At 40.2% G+C, this 21,451-nt stretch overlaps 1 protein-coding gene across 4 annotated transcripts in view; it reads right to left on the minus strand.

The window, feature by feature from the left end:
* Positions 1-21,451, minus strand: part of DLGAP2 (DLG associated protein 2) — a 453,971-nt gene that overhangs the window by 369,442 nt on the left and 63,078 nt on the right. For 3 of the 4 annotated variants that reach the window (XM_064707634.1, XM_064707623.1, XM_064707621.1), the window contains exon 2: positions 6,938-6,992. In XM_064707634.1, coding sequence (XP_064563704.1) covers positions 6,938-6,992 — 55 coding nt within the window. Of the gene's footprint in view, positions 1-6,937; positions 6,993-21,451 lie in introns of those variants that run through there. The other variant, XM_064707626.1, reaches the window with a different exon arrangement.

Genomic DNA, 21,451 nt, shown 5'->3' on the forward strand with positions numbered 1-21,451 from the left:
ATGAGAATGCTCATGTTTAACTCAGCAAGCAGACAGCAGGTGAAATCTGCAGGAACTGTCTAAAATCTATAACTACATCTTGAAAGCAAAAAGACAACTTCAGTTTCAGCAATGAACTTCTACAGAGGATGCTATATCACCCCAGTGAATATTCTTGTGTGGCAACAGTTGATAATCTGACTTCCTCTTTGATTAAAGAGGATATTATAGGAAGAAACATTCTTTATCACATTGGCACACGGCAAAAATTCATCACAATTAACTTAATACTTGGAAATGTTTAGATGGAATATGCTAGTGAATATGGTAAAGATATTTCTGTAACAGGACTTTGGCTTCTGAACACTATGCTGTAGCTCCTTCTGTGAAATGAAACTGGCTGCTGTACAGTTCATACATACACATTGTCAGCCCAGTCATCTGGATGACTCTTCTTACAAAGATCCATTGCATTTCAACAAATATATATATACACACACATATATAAAAATTAACTATCAGGCAGCAATGTATTTGCTAGTTATAAAACACATTGGTTTTGAGCACTAATTCATACTACTTGTATTTTCAAAATCTAATAAGGTAACACAGTTGTAGTTAAAGGGAAAAAAAGCTATGTTAACTTCTTTATCCAATTTAGTAAATTTTAGTGCAGGAATTCTATTTAATACCACCTTGGATTTTTCTCCAGGTCAATATTTGCTCTTCAAGCAACAGGAAGAAAAGCAAACAAGCAAAGGATGAAACATTACTGTCCTGGGCTGCACTTTACCCAATGAAGAGATTGGTTATTATTAAATTCCTGCTTTTGTATATAAAGCAATTACCACTCTCTCAAGAAGATATTACTCATTCTCTGCAGAAAGCAGAACATTGGTTACACTTTTTTCAGTGCAATCTTAGGCAATGCAGTGGACAAAAGTGGATGATTATAATGAAGGATTTAACATCTTGCAAAAGTTCAATATCAGCACACAAGAGCTGACCTGAAAATGGGTTATGAAGAAACTTGAGACAGCATCAATCTTTTTTCCTTTTTTTTTTTTCTAAGAGTGTTGCTCAAAGTTTAAGACAGCTATTTATCAGAATCAAGTCAGCAAGATAGCTGCAGATGCTTTTTATTGTACCCATGTTCTCCTTCAGGATGAGAGGGGAAATTCAAGATTAAAGCATCAAAGAATGAATCAGCCCAAGAAGCTGCTAGTGACTATTGATTCATTCCTTCCTTTGGGATCTTCAGTGGGAAAAACAAGCCCAAAATTGCAGTCCACCACATACCAAACTCATGGCTACGATGGAAAAGAATAGTATAGAGGCTGTTTGTGCAATTTTCTCACATGATGGAAAACTAATAATTGTGTATCAAGAGTGCAACAGAGACAGACAAAACACACAGCTATCAGCATCTCTGCAGTGCAAGAATGTCCATTTAACAGCTGCAGCAATGTAAAACTCACAGCAAGTGCCTTCTGTTAGGGAGTTCTATTATGTTTTACTTTACCAAGTGTATTTGGGCACACTTTGAGGATCATTTATTGTGCTAAATCATGATAGAGGGAGGCCTGGGATAAACAAAAATCAAATTCCAAATAATTCACTCTTCTGCTCTAAGACTGCTTAAATACAGAATACACAAAAGCATAAGCTTTCAGATAAATTTCTTCTTTTTATTTGCATGAAATTTTCTACAGCTGAACAACCCACATGTACTGCCTGAAGAGTTCTATTTCAAGCAAGACTGGAAATAAAAATAAATTTTGAAAATACATACATTTAAATAAAAAGCAACCCACAGCATGGTATATTGACTTCTCTGTTTCAAATCAGCAGTCCCACCCCTCAATTTTTTGTTTTGTTTAGGAATACCAAAACATATTGCATTTAATGACTATCTTCATTTCGAGGGTAGAAACCAAGGGCACTGCTCATCCTGCACGAACAGCTCTCTTATCCATTACCATATACAAATACCTTAATAAGTGAGGGAAGAACAGCTTCAGCATCTCCCCAAGGTTTACAGAAGTAATTCTCCAGGAACAGAAAGGACTTGTGCACTGGTTGAAGATTGCCCAGTAACAGGGGATAGATCATTGTTGGGAAATATTTATGAATGGAATATGAGCTGACTGTATGTGCACACAGCGAGTGGTGTTTGTCCATCAAAAGGGATGGGTTATTTCACCCAGATGGAGTCTGGAGAGAGGGAGGGTTATAATTCAAGAAAATAAGCAAGCTGCTCCTGACCAGGTCATTAGTACATTCACACTGTTTCCCCTTATGATCTTGTTACTAACACATGTACAGATCATGTAGCTGCTTTTCTTCCAATTAACTTTATAACTGCTTATGCATCCCAGTTGTTGCTGTCTGGTCAGGAGATGGAAAGAAACTGAGCAGGGCCATCAATACAGTTATTACAGTAGGGTTATGGCATATAAAATGGAAGTGTAGAATAAAGGTATCTAATCTAGGATCTTTTGCTTCTTGAGTAATAGAGTATGTGACAAAGTTTCTGGATACCAGCTGTCCTGATTTGAAAAGAAAGTGAGCGCTTTGGGACACTGTGGTCAAACCAATAAGAGCTCAGATTTGAATACTGGCACCTGGTGTGGGCACTGAGGACATGGATATGCCTCTCAGAACACGACCCAGTGGTGAAAGAGGTCAGAGCTCCCCTGCCCGGCTGCGGGCTGGGCAGAGAGGGGAAGCCATGCAGCCAGGGGAGGTAGGCCGGGCCTTGGGCAGAGAAGGGAGGTCAAGGCCCCTGCAGGATGGAAGGGTGGAGGAACACTGAGAGGCATCGGGCAGCCACCCCTCAGGAGAGAGAGCGCGCAAGTGCTTGTGCCATCTTGAAATTCCATATCCTGTGCGGGCAGCATGGCGGGCCGATAAGAAGGGGAGTGGGGGTGGCAAGAAGGTGCCCTGCCTGACAGGGCAGCTGTGGGAGTTCTGGACAGGCAGAGCCTCAGATTTTACCCCTTTTCTTGGATGATGGAAACCCTACAAATGCTGGTCCTCCTGGAGCTGAATGAGAAGAGAGATAGAGATGAAAAGGAGGAAATGGGCAGGTGTAATGCAAGTTTGTGCAAGTGAAAGATGTCTGAGAGAAGTTGAGAAGAATCCTAGGTGGGTGGAGATGACAGATTGGTCTTTGGCTGGACTTTTCTTATACAGCCATGGACAGAACCATTTTTCCTGTGACACAGAGACTGCATTTAGGGGGAGGCAATGGCTCGGAGCCAAGAGAGCGCAGTGATGTTACATGAAAGAGTGCATGAACAGAGACAACAGGTGAGGAGGGTGGTGGTTGGTGCCCTTGATCTTCAGTGGACAAGATCTCTGTTCTTGAGACCCCTGAGCCCCAGGGGGTGAATCTGGGGGGGGACAGGTGTCCCAAAAGTGAGAGACTGTGCTCTTTTTGGAACCGGGCAAAGCACCCTTAAAGGGAGAGCCCTAGAAGCAGCTCTGGTCCATGCACAGTGGTGAGAGCACTGGGCACGGAAGGAAGATGTCACAATGGCAAATGTTCTCTGGGCAGTGCCACGTATGACACGGAAGCCTATGGCACAAAAGGGACTCCTCTCTCTTTGATGAACTGAGAATTGACTATCTAAAGGGTGGTGATGGACTGAAAGTTGGTGTTCTGAGGGGTGGTAACTGAATTGAGAATCCAAGGTTTTGTCTTACTGTGATGTGTTGGAATTTGGTGGGGGGAGGAGGAATGTTTTTGGAAGGCTTTCATTCTGAGTTCTGTGTGTGTTTCTTTTTACATATAGCTGTAGGTTAATGAAGTTTTTTTCTTTTCTTCCTAAGTTGGAGCCTGCTTTGCTCTATGCCTGGTCACATCTCACAGCAGACACCAGGGAGAATATATTTTCATGGGGGCACTGGCATTGTGCCAGTATCAAACCATGACACCAGCTAACACAATAACAAGCACACATTGTGCCAGTGCATGCTAGATAAACTTTTAATTAAGTAGTGAAAATATCATTAATGGAAAGCCACAAATAAATGAATGTTTAAGAATTGAAACATCACTGTTAGCAAAGCTTAATGCAAGCAACTACCAGCTGTATTCAGTATTCAGTGATTTATTTAGAGAATTCAATTTTGTAAAGGCTTTACATGTTTGAAAATTAACAATTCTTTAACCTTGGAAACACCTAATCTCATTAAATATGTATTTTCTTCCAAAACTTTGTTGCCATGGGATGGCTGAATTTGAAAGTCTTTGCAGGATATATTTTTATAGCTAAGTTATAAACACTGAGAATAACAGTTCATGGTAGAAGTACTAACACACCATCACCACTGGAAGTAGATCACTGTTCCCATGTAGCTATCTTTCCATGCATAGCTCTCTTCTCCAGTTTACAAATACAGAATATGCATACTGACAAAGTGTGGTCACTTCAAAGTCCTACACAGTGTAAGGACAATGAGATGTGCAGCTTTCTAGAGTACAGGCAATCAGGGACAAATTGCATCTCAGGCTAATTGCATATATTCCCCAAGAATCAAACTCAGGTCTAAAGGGCAGCCAGACAAAAGGATGGTAGCACTGGCCCCATCATTCCCAAGGGCTCATTCCTTTCCCTGGGGTGCAGCTCCAGTGCTGATAGCATGGAAGAGTCTGGTCATGGGGGCAATCTTGAATGAGGAGCCCAAGAATGCCAAGCTGCCTTCACTTGAACTGTCCAACAGCTCTAAGTGAAGAAACTGCTACTGCCTCTCTCCCTTTCACTCATCCTACTCCCTACAGCATCTTGTTCTTCCCTAATGGTTTTGTCATCTATTATATGATTCTTCCTCTCTCTTCTCCCATCCCTCCATCAAGTCTATTTCTCTTTATTCTTCTTTATTTATTAGGAACAACACCCAAGGCTGCACATTGTTTTGTTCCTCCAAATGTCAGCAGCTGAACACAGACTTACAGCTCACAGCCAGGTAATTTTTCTGTGCTCATTGACTGAGAGGGAAACTGGACAAGATTATGTATGATGCATACATTTGAATGCAAATAGCACATTCCACATTTACACAAATTCATTTAATTTCTTGGTTTTAGTTTGGATTAGTTGATTTTGACCTAAAGTCTGACAAGACAGAGGTTCATTTATCTCTATCAGATGCAATTAATCAAACTGTAATTCAGTCATTTTTTTAATCCAGAAAGGAGGTGAAAAATCCCCCATATCCTGTCTGAACTCTCCCTCTCTCTGCCAAATGTTTAAACACTGTGAATAGGGGAAGTGGAGGAAAATGGAACACAGATTTAATTTACTTTGCACCTGCTGGCAACTCCCCACTATATAGTAGGTAAACATAAAAAAAATACTACAGCAGTGACAGAGATGCAATAGAACTTACAGATATTTTCACAGATAAGTGTGCTTGAGTGGTACAACAGCTGTTACATACAAAGCCTGATAGATTTTCTCTTCAAAGAGCTTAGTTCAAAATTTTCAAAACCAAGTCTTATATTTGCAAGCTCCTCCTTTCTCTCCTATATCCAAATGAAGGCACTATTACAGAAGACTGAGATTTTAGAGAAATGGTTTTCTTGATATTAGTTGTAAAGACACATTAATTACACCCTCCCCAGATAAATGGTCAGTCTTACCACCCAGCTCCAGGCCATCCCTTCACGTAACTCTGGCTCTGATATCTACATGATAAACTTCTATATAAGTTAAGAAGAGTTTGCTTGTCAATGGAATCTCGATCAAGTTCCTATATTACAAATAAAAGGAAAAAAATAATTGGCACAGGATATCAGCAAAGGAGCACACAGACTGGGCTGAGATCATTGCACCAAGCCCAGTTTTCAGGAGCTCTTGAAATTGTTGTGAAGGCCAAAGTCTGTCTGCAATTTGTTTGCTAACTATAAACTTCCCAATTCTTGCTGGAATGGGTATGTTATGAACTATCTTACTAGAGTGCTCCTATCACATTCACAATCTAAAATGGAAATCGGATTTTAAATTTTTTTTGAACATTGGCAGGCAACCACAAATCCCACTACAGTTCAGCACAGTTGTCAAGTTCTCTCTGTAATTACCTTTAGTGCAAACTGTTCCTCAAATACAAGTAATAGCAAGCTAAGGAGCAAACTGGTTTATTTTAATTGTACCTACAGGGGGAAAGGGGTATGCAGATTTAAGAGATGCCAGCAATCACATATATTCTATTAAGAAGATACAGAAAAAAAAGCTATATTTTTCTTCCTACTTCTATACTTCCCTAAAATTATTCTGTCAAATCATATCCAAAGTTGCACATGCAGTCACTTTCACTCAACTTATAGTATTTTTGAAAAGTTTTTAAAACTTATTTTAAGAGAAATTGGTTTTTCCTGTATTAAAAGAATGTAAAATTAAATCATGGCTTTCTTCTCTTCCAATACCATTCTCATCAATTTATTTGTTCTTCTACAAATACATTAAGTTTCTTCTACACAACAATAAAGGTATTGTTAGTGAAACAGATTCTGACTACTCCTTTAGTCTATTCCTCGACTCTATAAGCACAGGGCAAGCATTCATCTGCAGTCAGAGCTACATGCAATTTAATGCTTAGTACTTTTGTGAATCAACAGGAGCAGGCTGCAGACTCCAGTATTAAACCCCTTTTCTTGACAAAGTAGTAAGTTTGTAATTAAAAACATATAAATGCTTCAGAAATTCATACAAAGAACTTTATAAGCGAGACCTGAGAGCAACCTCTGCAATGGTGCCACCTCCAGCATGTTAACAGAATACATAAAATCTTCACATGAAAGCAGGTAATTTAAACAAAACATCCAAGTTAACACTCTCTATAAGATAATTTCAATGACTATAAATAGCAAACAAGGCCACTCTAAATACTCCAATTTGTGTTTGTGTTTCTCCAAATCATATAACAATATTAACTCATTAAACAAAAAGTTTACCTGTGTTCCTGTCAGGTAAAATACAGCAATGCTTCTGCAGTATGCCAGGCAGAACCTGTGGCAATAAAGAAACAGGTGTTAATGGATACATATATTTTAACATCATGTGAAGAAAAGCCAGAGATTGCTGGAATGATGCATTTGCTGCATCTAATCAAGCTTTGTGATCTCAAACTGAATCCAAATTAACCATCATGTAACATAAAGGTGAATCCCGTTCATCAGAACTGCAAACAGAGAAGAATCCTGCAAAATTAGCTGCTGACTACTTGCCTGTAAAGTTCATTTCACATTCTCCCATTGATTACAATATCAAAAGTTGATTCAAAGAACCTAAGACCATAATCAAACATGCTCAAGTTAGAAAACCAGTATGTTATCAGTCAGTGATGCTGCTGTCCCTGATTTCACACACGTGGCCCTGGGGTTGTGCACCCAGCTCATTGTAAACCATTCAGGTCCAAATTCTAAAGCACAGCATTTTGCTCTCCACACAGCCAGTTCCAGTGGACAACAGAAAACTCCAGAAGCTTGAGCAGGAAACTCAAGGGAATGGGGACAGAGAAGATGCACATTTTGTAGTTCACCACAGTGCAATGCTTCTGGCAGCCAGTGAGAAATGCTGAGCAAGCTGATCACCACCACTATCAGCACACCAGCTCAGGACTGGGCCATAAGTGACACAGTTTCCCAAAGCATTCATAGAAAGCTAATTCACTTTATAAAGAAACCCATTGCTTTTATACCTTAGCTCACTACAGGTGGACCTGATTGGTCCTTTAATTAAAACACCATCACCATTGGCTAATTAAGAAACCACCCTTTGGTAAACAAATCTCCATAACATATTCCACATGTTCACAACAGCATGTGCAGCAAGTTAAGATAAGAATTGTTTCTAATTCTTTTCCCTGATCTCCTCACAGCTTTTCCCAGAACGATGCCGGGGACAGTTGTTTGTTGCTCTTGTTGACCAGAGAGCTGTGACCATGCACCATTGGCCCTTTCCCACAGAAAGAACTTCATCCTTCTTCACAGATTTACATATTAAATTCACCAATTTTAATGCAGACAATCAGCTCTGGTACTCCTACTAGCAACAACCTGTACTTAAAGCACCAAATACTCAATTTTAATCTCATTTTAAAATCTAGAATTTGCACCCTGGGCAATGATATGAGCATCAGTAAAACTGTAGCTTAAAGTTTAATGGCTTTTCTTTTGCTTTTTCTGAGAAAAAGCCAATTAAAAATCATGCTGTAAGACAACTTCTTCAAATTTACCCTTGAAGATCAACATGAACCCTTTAAAGTCTGAAATGTAAAAGAGAAGAACCAGTTAGTTTCTTCAGACAACAGGCCAGCACCACCACTGTCAGGAAATCCTGGCCTTCCAACCTCTAAGAAGACCCCCAAGCACCACCACAGCTGGCATTGAGTTCTGAAAATCCAGGAGGTACAATATTTCAGGGAATAGAGACATTTCTATTTTTCCCAAAGACTGCTATTGCTGTTTGGCCAGGATAGCAGCCAGGGATGAGTGTGGTCAGAGCCAGACCTGCAGAGCCCTGTGGCAGGGCCGCCATCCCCATCTCTCCCTGCGGGACTTTTCCAGCGCCGCTTCCAGAGCACCCAGGAGGACCAACTCCTGAGCTTGTGTCCTCCAGAAAAGCAATTTAAATTCTTAAGAACCTTGCTACACCATGCTTCCTCCTGAATGCACACATGGAGGCAGGGCCATTGCAAAACACTGCTCTTGTTCCATTATTACCTCACAAGTCAGTCTGTGGCCAGAAAGCCTCCCTGAATAAAGCAATGGGTACAACTGACAGGGATGAGAATGGTCTCCCCTTCCAACTCATCTGAATTTCACAGAAGGCACAGCATTTAAATGTAAGCTTTCACAAAAGTAATTCACTTGTTTTGGCATTATTCTGAAGCTAAGCTTGTGGATAAAAGGTTAAAAAAAATCAGCTTGCTTTACCCCGCTTCATAGGCAGCAGGCAGCTTGTATTTTGGGAAGAATCAATGGTACAAATAACAATTTTCTGAAAACCACACTCACCATTCTACAGTGTGTCTTACATTTTTGAATTTAAAAAAAAACTCAATAATTCTTGGAAATACAATGTCATATGTACAAACAATAGAATTTTCCTTACGGCCATGGATAGAAATAACAGCAATCTTACAGGCATCGAAAGGATAAAAATTAGAAGCAGAGAACAAAGAAATCCTAAAATGAGCTGAGACAGTCTTTCAAAGCAATGTAACACAAAGACTGAATTTTAAAAACATACTGTCTTACTCAGACATAAAGTAACATTTAGTTCCTCTGGAATCTGTCACATTTTCTTCCCCACATTCACGGACGATGAAGAAGCATTATGAATTTATTATGCACTCCCAATTAATCAAATTAGGGCTGGAATTAAAAGTAGAGACGACCAAACAAAAAAAAAAAAAAAGCAGGTCCGAAGTTGTAAGACAACTTCAATGGGGGAAAAAAAAAAGCTCTAGAAAATAGTTTACCCTTCCTGGTAGACTGGATATAGATAAAATAACAGATATGTGAAAAAATCACAAAAATTTATTTGTCCCTTTCCTGCACTCTCTTTAAGCTCTAAGTAGGCAAACAGCATGGCAAAGTCTTAAACAATGCTTCCTGCTCCCCAGCCCTTTAACATGTTTACCCTGCACAAAGCCACTTTCTGGCTGGTAGGAGTTTGATATCAACCTCCCACTTACTTATCTATAGTATACAGATTTTTACACTGTACCCATCTCCATGGTATCCAAGAGCCTTTTCACACTGCTCTCCTCCCACTTTCTCCCCACTTTGTTTCTCTCCTCCCTAGGGAAACTGACAGGAGAATTCCTCAGCAAAACTGTCACCTTTCCCTCTACAAGCCTCTCCTTTCCTCTGCTGCTTTTCTTTCATTCATTTGCATGCTGTAATACCCAGCTTATTGCTTAAAATGCCTAAAATACCTGATCAGTCTCATAGATTTTTCTCTCATTTTACAGAAGATCCTTAAGATTATTTTTTTTTTTTTCCTTTTGGGTCTTTGAAATTTACCCACATGGGCAATTTGAGGGAGAATCTCTACCCAAAGCAGACTTGGATTGGTTTCTGCTGTAGAAATCAAAATATGTGAGCAACCAGAGGGATTTACTTGTGGAGGGGGGGGGAGGCAAAAGAGAAACAGGTTTCAATGATATTAACTGATGATTTAACCTTCAGTTGTTTTATAAGCTCTCAGCTGGGAGTTAAGGCATTGCAATACTAAATTAAAAATGGACTCATAGATGCAGAAACAGAATAAATAATACAGCAGGTGGTATGTCCTTCACATCACGGTGCTTCCCTAGCAGTAGGCAAATTAACTTTGGTCAATGGTATACAGCAAGACAGCCATATGATGCTAAGATGAAAGCATCCTCAAATTCAGTGAAAAATACTAATTCTTGTGGTTGGATATTGATTTGGGTGCATTTACATTTGTCTTAATTTTAAGGTTGCTGTTCTTAGAGATATATAAATATACAGCTGTCATAATCAGTGTTCAAATTTTAACCTGGAGCTATACATAATATAGGTATTCAGAAAGCTCCTCAGAGCAGCACAGGGTAGCTACATAGCTGGTTTAAGTTCAATAAAGATCATATTTTTATAAGTTTGCTTGGAAACTTTCCTTCAATTTCTTTAAAATAAGACAGATAAGTCCTTTGAGTGCTCAGTACACAACTTTTTTTTTTAGAGTGATATAACATGAACTAGGATTTATTCCTAAAAAACAATTGAAGTTTGGAAAGTATTAACTTCAAACTCACTAAAAAATCCCCACTTTACAGAGAAGAAGAAATGTGAAGCAAAATAATTCTCGTGTGTAAAAAAGCCTCTGTGAAATGGATATCTACTCACTTAAAAGGATCTGCTGCACAAAGATGATCAGGCCTCTCTTTGGTACTGAATGATAAAATGTTTTGCTTTCTACTCCACTTATAATTGGACTGCTAAAATAGCCATAGAAAAATGAGCTATATACTATTTTTCCTTCTCCATTTACATTTTTTTCTGCTAAAAATGGAGTCAACTGAAAATGAATGTTTCACAGGTCCAAATTTGCAGAACACTCAGCTCAGGAATTCGAGTGCTTGATAAGTGAAATTTGAGGCAGAACTTAACAATGATTTATACTGTGATTTGTAACTTGCCAGAAGGAAAGAAGCTCAACTTGAATTTCCAAAATGAGACAGTATTTTTCTGCTTTTTACATCCTAGAAATCCAATGAATCCAAAGACTAGAAAATCAGAACATTCCCTTTTAGGCATGCCAGCCACACAGGTCCTGTTTGTGGCCCTTGTGGTGATGTTCAGCCATTTCCAAGGACTGCCTCTGGGAGAACCCTCCATGCTCCAAACCTCCCTCCCCACAAAAGTATTATGATTAGCACATCAGGCATTTTGATTGCAAGAATAGGATAAGATCAAAAAGGAAATGTGTCAAAAACATACTGGGGAAATCCACATCAATTTATAACATTTCAGAGAAAGGAGCTTCCAGAATTTGAGATTTACTCATACACTGATGGTTGCAAAGAAATGGTCCATGGGCAGAGTCAGCCACCAAGTGTGCCCTGCACCTTCTATGGAAGCAGTACTGGAGACAATTCAGGTTAGACATTTGGGTGTGATCCAGTGCGTTCCTATCTTTTTTGTCTTTCAAACCTTGTGTCACTTCTTTGGAAAAGAGAGACACCTCCTAGACCTTGCTATCTGCAGTGCTCTGTGCAAAGCACTGCTGCCTTCCTACCATCCACACAAGCCTCATGGAATAATTTTGTCTGTTTTCATTCTAAGGATCATATCCATTCTATCTCTGTATTTGGTTTTCCTCATATTTGTCTCAGGGCTTTTTAGGAAATTTTTTAGGAAAAATTTCTTTGTCAGGTACTTCAGAGTAGTTTTGGAATAATGCTTGTAATAGATCTTAAACCACTGGAAATTCTGTGCTCATGCTTCTCTGAATGTCTCTTGTTGCCTTCTGTCATTAAAGGGGTATACTATATTTTTGTTTTAATTTGTATTATTGTTTCCATCTATTTTTGGCTTCATACCTGAGGATTTTAGATGTCTTTGTCCCATTAGCACTGTTGGAGGAGAAGAAACCTCTCTGGAAGTTATTCACTGGTGCTTCTTAAGCAGAAAAGAAGCATTTGGGATTTGGCTGCTCAGAGCAGCAACTTATCTGTCAGGTCTGTAAAGGTATCTGACTTAAGACAGGGAGTTACAAGTAGGCAAGGTTTCCTGTTCACAAGCTGTTGGGTGATACAAGCCACCATAAATCAAAGGCTTATCATTACAGTGTAACCATAATTCTTTCGGAGCAGACAGGCTCATGCAGGATAAGGGGAAACAGCTCTAAACTAGAAGTGGAGACATTTATAGAAGGAAGAAATTCCTTTCTCAGAGGATAATGAGGCACTGGAACAGGTTGCCCGGAGAAGTTGTGGATGCCCTTTCCCTGAAAGTGCGCAAGGTCAGGTTGGATCAGACTTTGACCACCAACCTACTCTAGTGGAAGGTGCCCCTGCCTATGGCATGGAGGTTGGAACTAGGTGATCTTTAAGATCCCTTCTTACCCAAGTCTTCTGTAATTCTATGATGATTCTATGCAACCAGGTGGTGAAGTGCTGTATCAAGGCTGCTTGCCTTCAGATTTCTAACAATATGCAGTTGGTTCAACCTACCAAAGCAAAGTCTGAACTTCATAGCACTCCCACAAGCATAATTATATTTGGTTAAGCTTTTTAAGGGGTATCTAGGAAGTGCATCAACAAATACCAGTTATCATCTTCATTCCTGTAAGAACTCAAAAGATAACTTCATTACCAGTGTGCCTCTTCTGTGTCTCAGTTGAAGCTGACATTGATACAGCCTACACCAGCATCAGCAATGGTTCCAAGTTACTCCTAAAATCAGTCCTTGAAATATTCAGCTCTGGCAGAAGAGAGCATCAGGACCAGTGGCACCTGCCTTCCCAAGGCTTCCTCCAAAACCATACGTGTTCCCTGTCAGAGCAACACAGTCCCCACTTGCAATGGCAAAGCCGGCCCAAGTAGAACAAATTAAGATTTGATTTTTTTTTCTCTGTCTGGTACTGCTGGAAGTAGTAGAGATTTTTGCAAGACCTTTCAATCATTGCCTGTGAGCTGTCAGTTCTTCTGTCTTCCCAAGGAAACAACCTTTCCTCTTAGCTCCTGATGAGATGTGCCTGCTGCAAAGGCAGCCTGTGCCAAAATGTCTCCCATCCATGGCGGTGTGAGTGGGAAGCCAGGCTTGTCAGTTCATTGCATTATATTCTGATGAGATAGCCCAGACTTGTCCAATTATTCCTCAAGAATCCTCAAGTAAAATCTTCCTCAAGATTTTACTAGATTGCTATTGTCCAATATCCAGTTTCTCATATACACTGATGAACATCCAATATCCAATTTCACATACACACTGATGTTTTAATTCCTTTTTCCAAAAGCCAATTTAGTGTCCAAACAGAACTTGCTAATGATTTGTCTGCTTTGTGGGGTTTTTAATAAAAGTATTTTCCTTTATCATCCTCTGCCTTAGTCACCATTCCCAATTATTTATCAGGAACATAAATAAAACATGATGATTTTGTGGAAAGGTAAAGTTACAATGAAAATAAATAAATCATGTTTACCCTATATCAAACACTTTGGCATTGTATCAACATATTTATAATCACAAACCTTATCACATTTAAATATGTATATTGTGTCCTTTTCATTTCAAATAAAAGGAAATGTTAAGAGGATGAATTTCAAAAATATTCTGAAAATATTACAATATCCATACTAATACATGTTCTTTCAGATTGCTTTACATGTCAAAAAATGCAACTTCTCTACAACCCTCTCCATGATTAAAAGAAGTACTGACAGCAATAACAGGAGGAACATTTCCTTAGCAGAGTTTTCAACAAAAGGTGACAGACATTTAAGTAATGAGGAAATCATTGACTGCATTATCTACTTTTTATATCTCAATCAAAACTAAGAGAAAATAACTCTAGAAGAGAGGGCATAGTGCTACAATGACCCCAGATAACATAGCTGATCTTGCACTGCCATTGGCTTTATTACTCCTTCTATCCAGTTACCATGACACAGGCTTGAAAATTTTTTTATGACCCAGGAAAGAAAAGATGATAACCATTATGACCCTTTTTAGAGTAATGTTAGCATGAATCTGCATTAGAAATGAACTAATTATAATTGCCCTGCAATTAATAAATACTTTTAAATATGAATCTTTTAGAAGTTATCATCTGAAGTGTAATCCACATTGCTTTCATAATATAATATACCGACTAAATAGAGTAACTAGCCAAGACTTAGCGAAAAACAACTATGTAGACTGGAATTAGCTCTGAAGTGATTCAAAACAATACCTTAAGACATTCTTTTCATACTTAATACTTACTTAATAGTAGGAAAATAAGTAATGGCACTGGCAACAGCCACAAACCCCATTTATTTCTAACTTCCTTTTCAGTATTTAGACACTTAGAGAACAATACATCAGCAAGAGCAAAAAACTCTTTTAAATCTTTCATTTGTCAGAAGTTTTCACTCTTGACTGACAGAATATAACTTTGCTGCAGTGATACATATACTTCTGACCTCTGGGTCCAATTACTGTAACTGGCAGCACTTACAAGAGATTCCACAAATTATTTAAGACGCCTCAGACTAAACACGGCATGGTAAATACAGGTCCACTTGGAACTCTCCACTTTGTTGTTCAAATAATTGCACGATTACACCATTGTCCAAAACTATGCCTTCAAAAATCTGGAACAAGGAATGTCAAAGTTCTCTGAAGCTGAGAAATGATGATGCTCTCAAAGTGCTCTGAAGATGAGAGATGATGATGTGGTCCTTCCCAGACTAATTTTGCTGGGAGGAAGAGGACAAGACTTTTCAGTTGACGTTTTAATTCCTTTTACCAAAAGTAAATTAATAGGAGGATAAACCTCAGGACAAAAGCTATTCCATTTTCAACTTTCTTTCAGGTGTCTCATCATCTGATTGACAGCAGGCTGGCCATGATCCAGCAGCATGCCCACATGGCCAAGAGGGCCAATGGCATCCTGGCCTGTATCAGGAATAGTGTGGCCAGCAGGACTGACCATTCTTCCCCTGTACTTGGCACTGGTGAGGCCACACCTTGAGTGCTGTGTTCAGTTCTGCCCCCCCCCAGTTTAGGAAAATGTTGGAGTGCTGAAGTGTGGCCAGAGAAGGGCAGCAAGGCTGGTGAAAATTCTGGAGCACAACTCCTCTGAGGGCTGGCTGAGGGAGCTGGGGTTGTTTAGGCTGGAGAAGAGGATGTTCAGGGGAGACCTTATCACTCTCTAGAGCTGCCTGAAAGGAGGCTGCAGCCAGGTGGGGTTGGTCTCTTCTTCCAGAGAACAAGTGACAGGACAGAGGACACAGTCTTAAGCTGCATCAAGGGAAGTTTAGGTTGGAACATAGGAAGAAGTTATTCTCAGAAAGGGTGATTGAGCATTGGAATGCGAGGAAAGTGGTGGAGTCATAGTCCCTGGAGGTGTTTAAGACTGGATGTGGCACTCTGTGCCATGGTCTGGGTGACAAGGTAATGTTAGGCCATAGGATGCCTCAGTGATCTCAAAGGTCTTTTCCTGTGATTTGATCCTGTAGTTCTGTGATCAGGTATACAGTCATTGTACACATTTAGCAACCAAAATAAACAAATTTACTTTCCTGAGACTGTACCTGAGAAACAAGTCTTGGTGTAAAATAGAAATCATGAACATTTCTCCTATCTCTTACCACCATGAGCAGCACTGACATCTCCTATCTAATGGCAGTAGCCTAGATGCAAGATATCCTGTCTCTGGCATGATAGGAACATGTGGATCATGGGCACAGAAATAACTGTGGCAGATCACCAATAGTCCAATGATCAGTCACAATTTTCCACAGAAACTCTGCAGAGGTAAAATCCCAAGCTCCATCTTATCCCTTCCCTCACCAAAGTGATGGGAGTGGGCAAGAGCCTGGCAGGGGACCAGGCCAGCTGACCAAATTGGCCAAAGGGATATTCCACACCAGATGGTGCCAGCTCAGATAAAAAAGCTAAGGGAGAGAGGACAAGGGGCAGCATTTGTGATTCTTCAGAGTTTGCCTCCCAGAAGAACCATTACACATGCTAAAATCCTGCTTCCCAGGAAGTGTCCAAACATCATCATTCACTGATGGGAAGTAGAGACTGACCTTTCCCTTTGCTTATGTGCATACAGACCCTTCCTTCCTTCCTTCCTTCCTTCCTTCCTTCCTTCCTTCCTTCCTTCCTTCCTTCCTTCCTTCCTTCCTTCCTTCCTTCCTTCCTTCCTTCCTTCCTTCCTTCCTTCCTTCCTTCCTTCCTTCCTTCCTTCCTTCCTTCCTTCCTTCGCCACTTCCTTCCTCCCTTCCTTCCCCTTCCTTCCTTCCTTCCCATTCCTTCCTTCCTTCCTTCCTTCCTTCCTTCCGCCACTTCCTTCCTTCCTTCCTTCCTTCCGCCATTCCCTTCCTTCCTTCCTTCCGCCACTTCCTTCCGCCACTTCCTTCCCTTCCTTCCGCCCTTCCTTCCCTTCCTTCCTTCCTTCCTTCCTTCCTTCCTTCCTTTCTCCTTCCTTCCTTCCTTCCGCCCTTCCTTCCTCCTTCCGCCACTTCCCTTCCTTCCTTCCTTCTTCCTTCCTTCCTTCCGCCTCTTCCTTCCTTGCCACTTCCTTCCTTCCTTCCGCACTTCCTTCCTTCCCCCTTCCTTCCTTCCTTCTTCCTTCCTTCCTTCCTTCCACTTCCCCCTTCCCCCTTCCCCTCCTTCCGCCACTTCCTTCCCCTTCCTTCCCCTTCTTCTCGCCACTTCCTTCCGCCACTTCCCTTCCACTTCCGCACTGCCTTCCCCACTTCCTCCCCCCTCCCCACTGGCGTTCCACTCTTTTCCTCCCCGCCCCCTCCCACTGGGAAGGGTTTGACAACTTAGGGAGCATCTGGACACAATGTGCAACCCCACTACATCAGCATCTGATGGAATTTTGAGCAAATACAAATTCTAGGGCTTGCTATACAAATACTGGAGCGGAACAAACAACTTCATTTTCACCCTTTAAAATACAAAACAAAGTAACAGCAACCTCTTTTCTTCCCCCTGCCCTAGTCTATTAAGGTACAAAGCATGTATGGGCAGGCCCTGCAATGCCTAGACTGCAGAGTCTCCTGGTTGGAGAGGATGGTACTGGTAGGAATAACCCCTTCTCTGGGAAAGGAGTGGTAGGAATAACCCCTTCTCTGGGAAAAGTACACCTCAGTGTTACTCATCACTGCCATACCCTGGGGCTACACACCAAAAAGGTGCAGGTAAAGGCTAGTGTAGAGCAAGGCTACAGGAAATCACAGCAAATACTTCCAGGCTGGGGAATTTTAAGCCCTTTAGCAGATAGGTCCTGGCTACCTCCCCACACTTGTAACTCATCTGACAGACTGACAGCACACACACATGCTATGCACTGCAGATAGCACTGCTCCTGTCCCTGACAGTTTTCTCTTTTATTTCTCCTGAGCAGAAGTCATAGTTCTCCTCATGAGACATTTTGGATCCCACATGTCTCCCAGCTCTTTCCAGAGGGCTGAATCCCTGCCAGGCAGAGCTGAGCTGGGCTGCAATAGCCTGAAGCACACCCGTACAGGGGAAAAAAACTCCTCTTCCCTCAGGAATGGTCTCCAGGGAGCACAGCAAAACCAGAGCTGGAGAAGTGGAGGTGCCCCACCATCATAAGGGAGAGGGTTGCACCTGGTGGCACCAACCTTCACCATGCCCCAGGTACCTCACAGGGCAGCATGTGACTCCTCAAAGGTTTTGTTAGAGATGTGGAATGTTTCCTTGTTTCCATCTCACCCACACACCATCAACAAAGCCAGCCAGTAAAACCCTCTCAGGTTTTAGTCTGGGAGGTTATTGGGAAATATGTTTTTACTGTGGCTTGTTGCAAGACATCTTTTTAATGCACAATGACAAAAGATTATGTGATTCAAATGCACAGACTATTGAGATAATAACAATACATATAAGGCAAATGCCAGGGAATACCAGGTGGTATTTCTCCTTGCTGTTCTGGAATTGTACTTAACATTTATGTGTTAAGCATGTATATTTTAAATATTTTGATGCCTATGCTTACACTGCAGAAGCAAATCTATTAAACACATAAAACAGAGTAATAGTCCTTCCATGCATCTTTGTTACAAAGAAACTAATTGTCATTAAAAATTAAAGTTTTTGGTTTTGTGCTAGGACTTGGCAACAATGGACTGCTTTATTCTACTGTGTAGGAGTCACATAGATACAAAGACATTCAGTTCAAAATTATGAACAAGATAAAAGAGGATGTTGTAAGCATAAAAGCTACCACAACTAAAATAAGAGAGGAAACAACCTGCATTTATGGTGCTCGTATCACAGATCTTTCCTGCTGTGAAGTGAACTCATATCAAAAATTGTGAATCACTACCTCAACTCTCCAATAAGTTACTTAATGGTTTATAATTTATTAGTAATTTGGCTTTTAGAAACTATTTGATAAATCAAATTTTAAATTTATTAATAACTAAAAATAGACATCACCTGTATAAAAGGGGGAAGCTGAATCCTCCACTGTGGAAGGACCAGAGTCTGCAAATATTATTTGGTATTACATGTCAAACAAGGTTTTTATATGTTTGTCACTTTGGAGAAGTTGAGACTCTAGACATAAGTAGCACTTTGTCATTGATGAGAGACCCACTGAGATGAACCAGATGTCTGGTATTTCACCTAGCCATTTTCCCAGGTGAAAGTTCCCCTGAAAATTGGGCACCAGACACAATTTTTCCAACAGCTGCTTTGTTGTGCTATGTAAGTCAAGTCCATTAGTCACCTTTTGGCCCAACACACAAACTGAAGCTGCAGCACACTAAAGAACTCATTCACAGGCAAAACTGGGACATTTCACTCCTGATGGACAGCTGCAAGTGACAGCAGAAAACCAGAGAAGGATGGATTATTTTTAGGAATACTTACTTCATAGATTTAGGCTATACAATTCTTTCATGCAAAGAGAACAAACAGAGAAGGATGCCTGTGCCTCATTCATGCCCTTGGCAATGTTTGATAGCACAGGGGGATATAGATTTCAGAACACAAAGTGACTACCCACACCTCCTTCCCCAATGAGCAGGCATTCTTATGGAAATAATAGCTTTCTCTTTAAGACAGAAATATTACCCACATTTCATTCAGTGTTGAACAATATGATAGTTTATTGCAAGCTCCAGTCAGCTGGAGAGATTTTGCTGAAGGTGGGATAAAACAAGGATAGGTCTCAGTAAGCAGGTTATAATTATTTCAGTACCAGTTAAACAGATATGCTTCTGGTGGTGATTTTTAAGGAGGGAGATCACCATTTGTGCAGTCAGTTTTTGAGAATACAGAACTGCAAGAGTGGTAGGGCAGTTTTAATCTGTGAGCTGATGATACCACACTTAAAACTGTGCTGCTTCAATGCATTGCTCTAGTCTTTGATCAGCTGAGTGTGTACATACCACAGGTGATCCAAAGCTGCACACAGAGAAAGGGTATTTTTGATGCCTGTTAAGGTGGGAAGACAGAGGTAAAGCACACAAATATGTCTATTTCTCTGCAGTAGATGCTCCTCCAGTGCAGTGGGAGGAGTGAAGGGAGCTTGGGAATCCCCAGGAGTGTTGCCAAGCTGGCAGACATAAAATACCCAATACACTCTTGGGGATAGTCTTAAACTGAGCACTGGAGATGACAGTGCTGTCTTGCCTCTTGAGAGACAGGCAATAGAGGCACAGCTTATCTACAAGGTGGGAGATTGAGCTGCAAGTCAAGTATCTGACAAATGGAGATGGGAGAATCTTATCTTTTAAATGGCTGCCATGAGCCGTTATTGTGAAATGACATTCATCTTCTCTGATGAAGCTTTTCTTCATTTTGCACAGTTAGAAAAATTTACTAATGTTACTCAGACCACAAAGAGTTCTAAAATTTAGCTCTCAGAGGTCTTGAAAAAAAAATAAAAAAAAAAATTAAAAAAAAAAGGAGAGAAGTTCCTGCCTTTTTGGTAACACTCATTTAAGTATTTTGTACAAAGCAGAATTACTTTCACAGAATAAGTCCCCAATTTTAGAGCACTGGAGTGGGGAAGAACTGAAATTAATCAGAGGAATATTTGGATCTGTGCTAACTACATCCTAGGACAACACAGGTAGTATTCCTCTGCAAAGAAAATATTAACAATTAACACTTTTCTTTAGCTCTCTACATTTTGGGGGTAGAGAGCTACCCCCAAGGTTGTAAGGCTTGCATGGGGCAGTGAGACTGTACAAAATTAAATAGTTCTCTGACTAGGACATTTTTTACTGGGTTTTTTTTTTTTTTGTTGTTTTTTTTTTTTTTATGATGCTTCTAGAGTTTTCATTTACCATCAGAGAAATGAGCACAAGAACTGGTGCAAGGGTACAGGAACATTGTTTTTTTGGTAAATGTATACGTGAAATGACTTTTTATGTATCCATTTTCTGAACTACAAGCTAAAGTAAATGTTGTTTTAGAAGCTTTTTTTCTTTCTGTCTTGACTATCCAGTTGAAAATAAATTGTTTTCTGCTTGTTTGTTTTTAATTCTTCATTTCATGTTGCTTTCAAGGAAATGTCACCTCTCAAGAACAAAAGGTTAAGTCACACAATGCTGAACTATATAAACAGTCTGCTTGACAAGCCTAGACTGCTGAAAATATTAAAGAATGAGCACCTGACTAGTAGACGAGCCATCTCAACTGACAAAATTTCCCTTTTCAGTGTTTTAATTATTCTCATGGGTCATCCCATCATCATATACATCAGCATTGATGTTACCTCATGACTGGTAAACACCAGCAATTTATTTTCTTCAAACCAGATCTACAATTAGTAATGAAATTTCCTGAGTCTGTCCCAGTTGCACTGGTGTGATGAAAGGCTAAAGAGCTCTGCCACTCAGCATTTGCATTGCTTATTCTAGCCAAAACCCTATTAAAAAATCTAGCAAAAATGTTTTGACACTGACAAGATTCCAAAGTATAAGTAGCCTATTTACAAGAATCATCTGCAATATCCTACTGAATTTCAGACTGCCTTAGATTTATGAGTTTTTTGTTATTCAAACACAAAAAAGAGCCATGAGGTAACTGCAGCTAATTTGCTGTTTGGAGTGCTTGGAGAAAGTGGCAATTCATTTTGTGCCCTCATTTAAACACCAAGAGAAGATATTGTGATCTGTGAACTAGAACAGAAACATTATTGTTATGTGACATAGTGTGGAAATTCATATCAATGCAAATGAGAGGGGAAAATTGTTAAATAAAATAAACCACTACTTCAGTACCTGTGGGTAT

This window comes from Zonotrichia leucophrys, chromosome 3 (assembly GCF_028769735.1).
Source record: "Zonotrichia leucophrys gambelii isolate GWCS_2022_RI chromosome 3, RI_Zleu_2.0, whole genome shotgun sequence".
In the NCBI taxonomy this organism is placed as follows: domain Eukaryota; kingdom Metazoa; phylum Chordata; class Aves; order Passeriformes; family Passerellidae; genus Zonotrichia; species Zonotrichia leucophrys.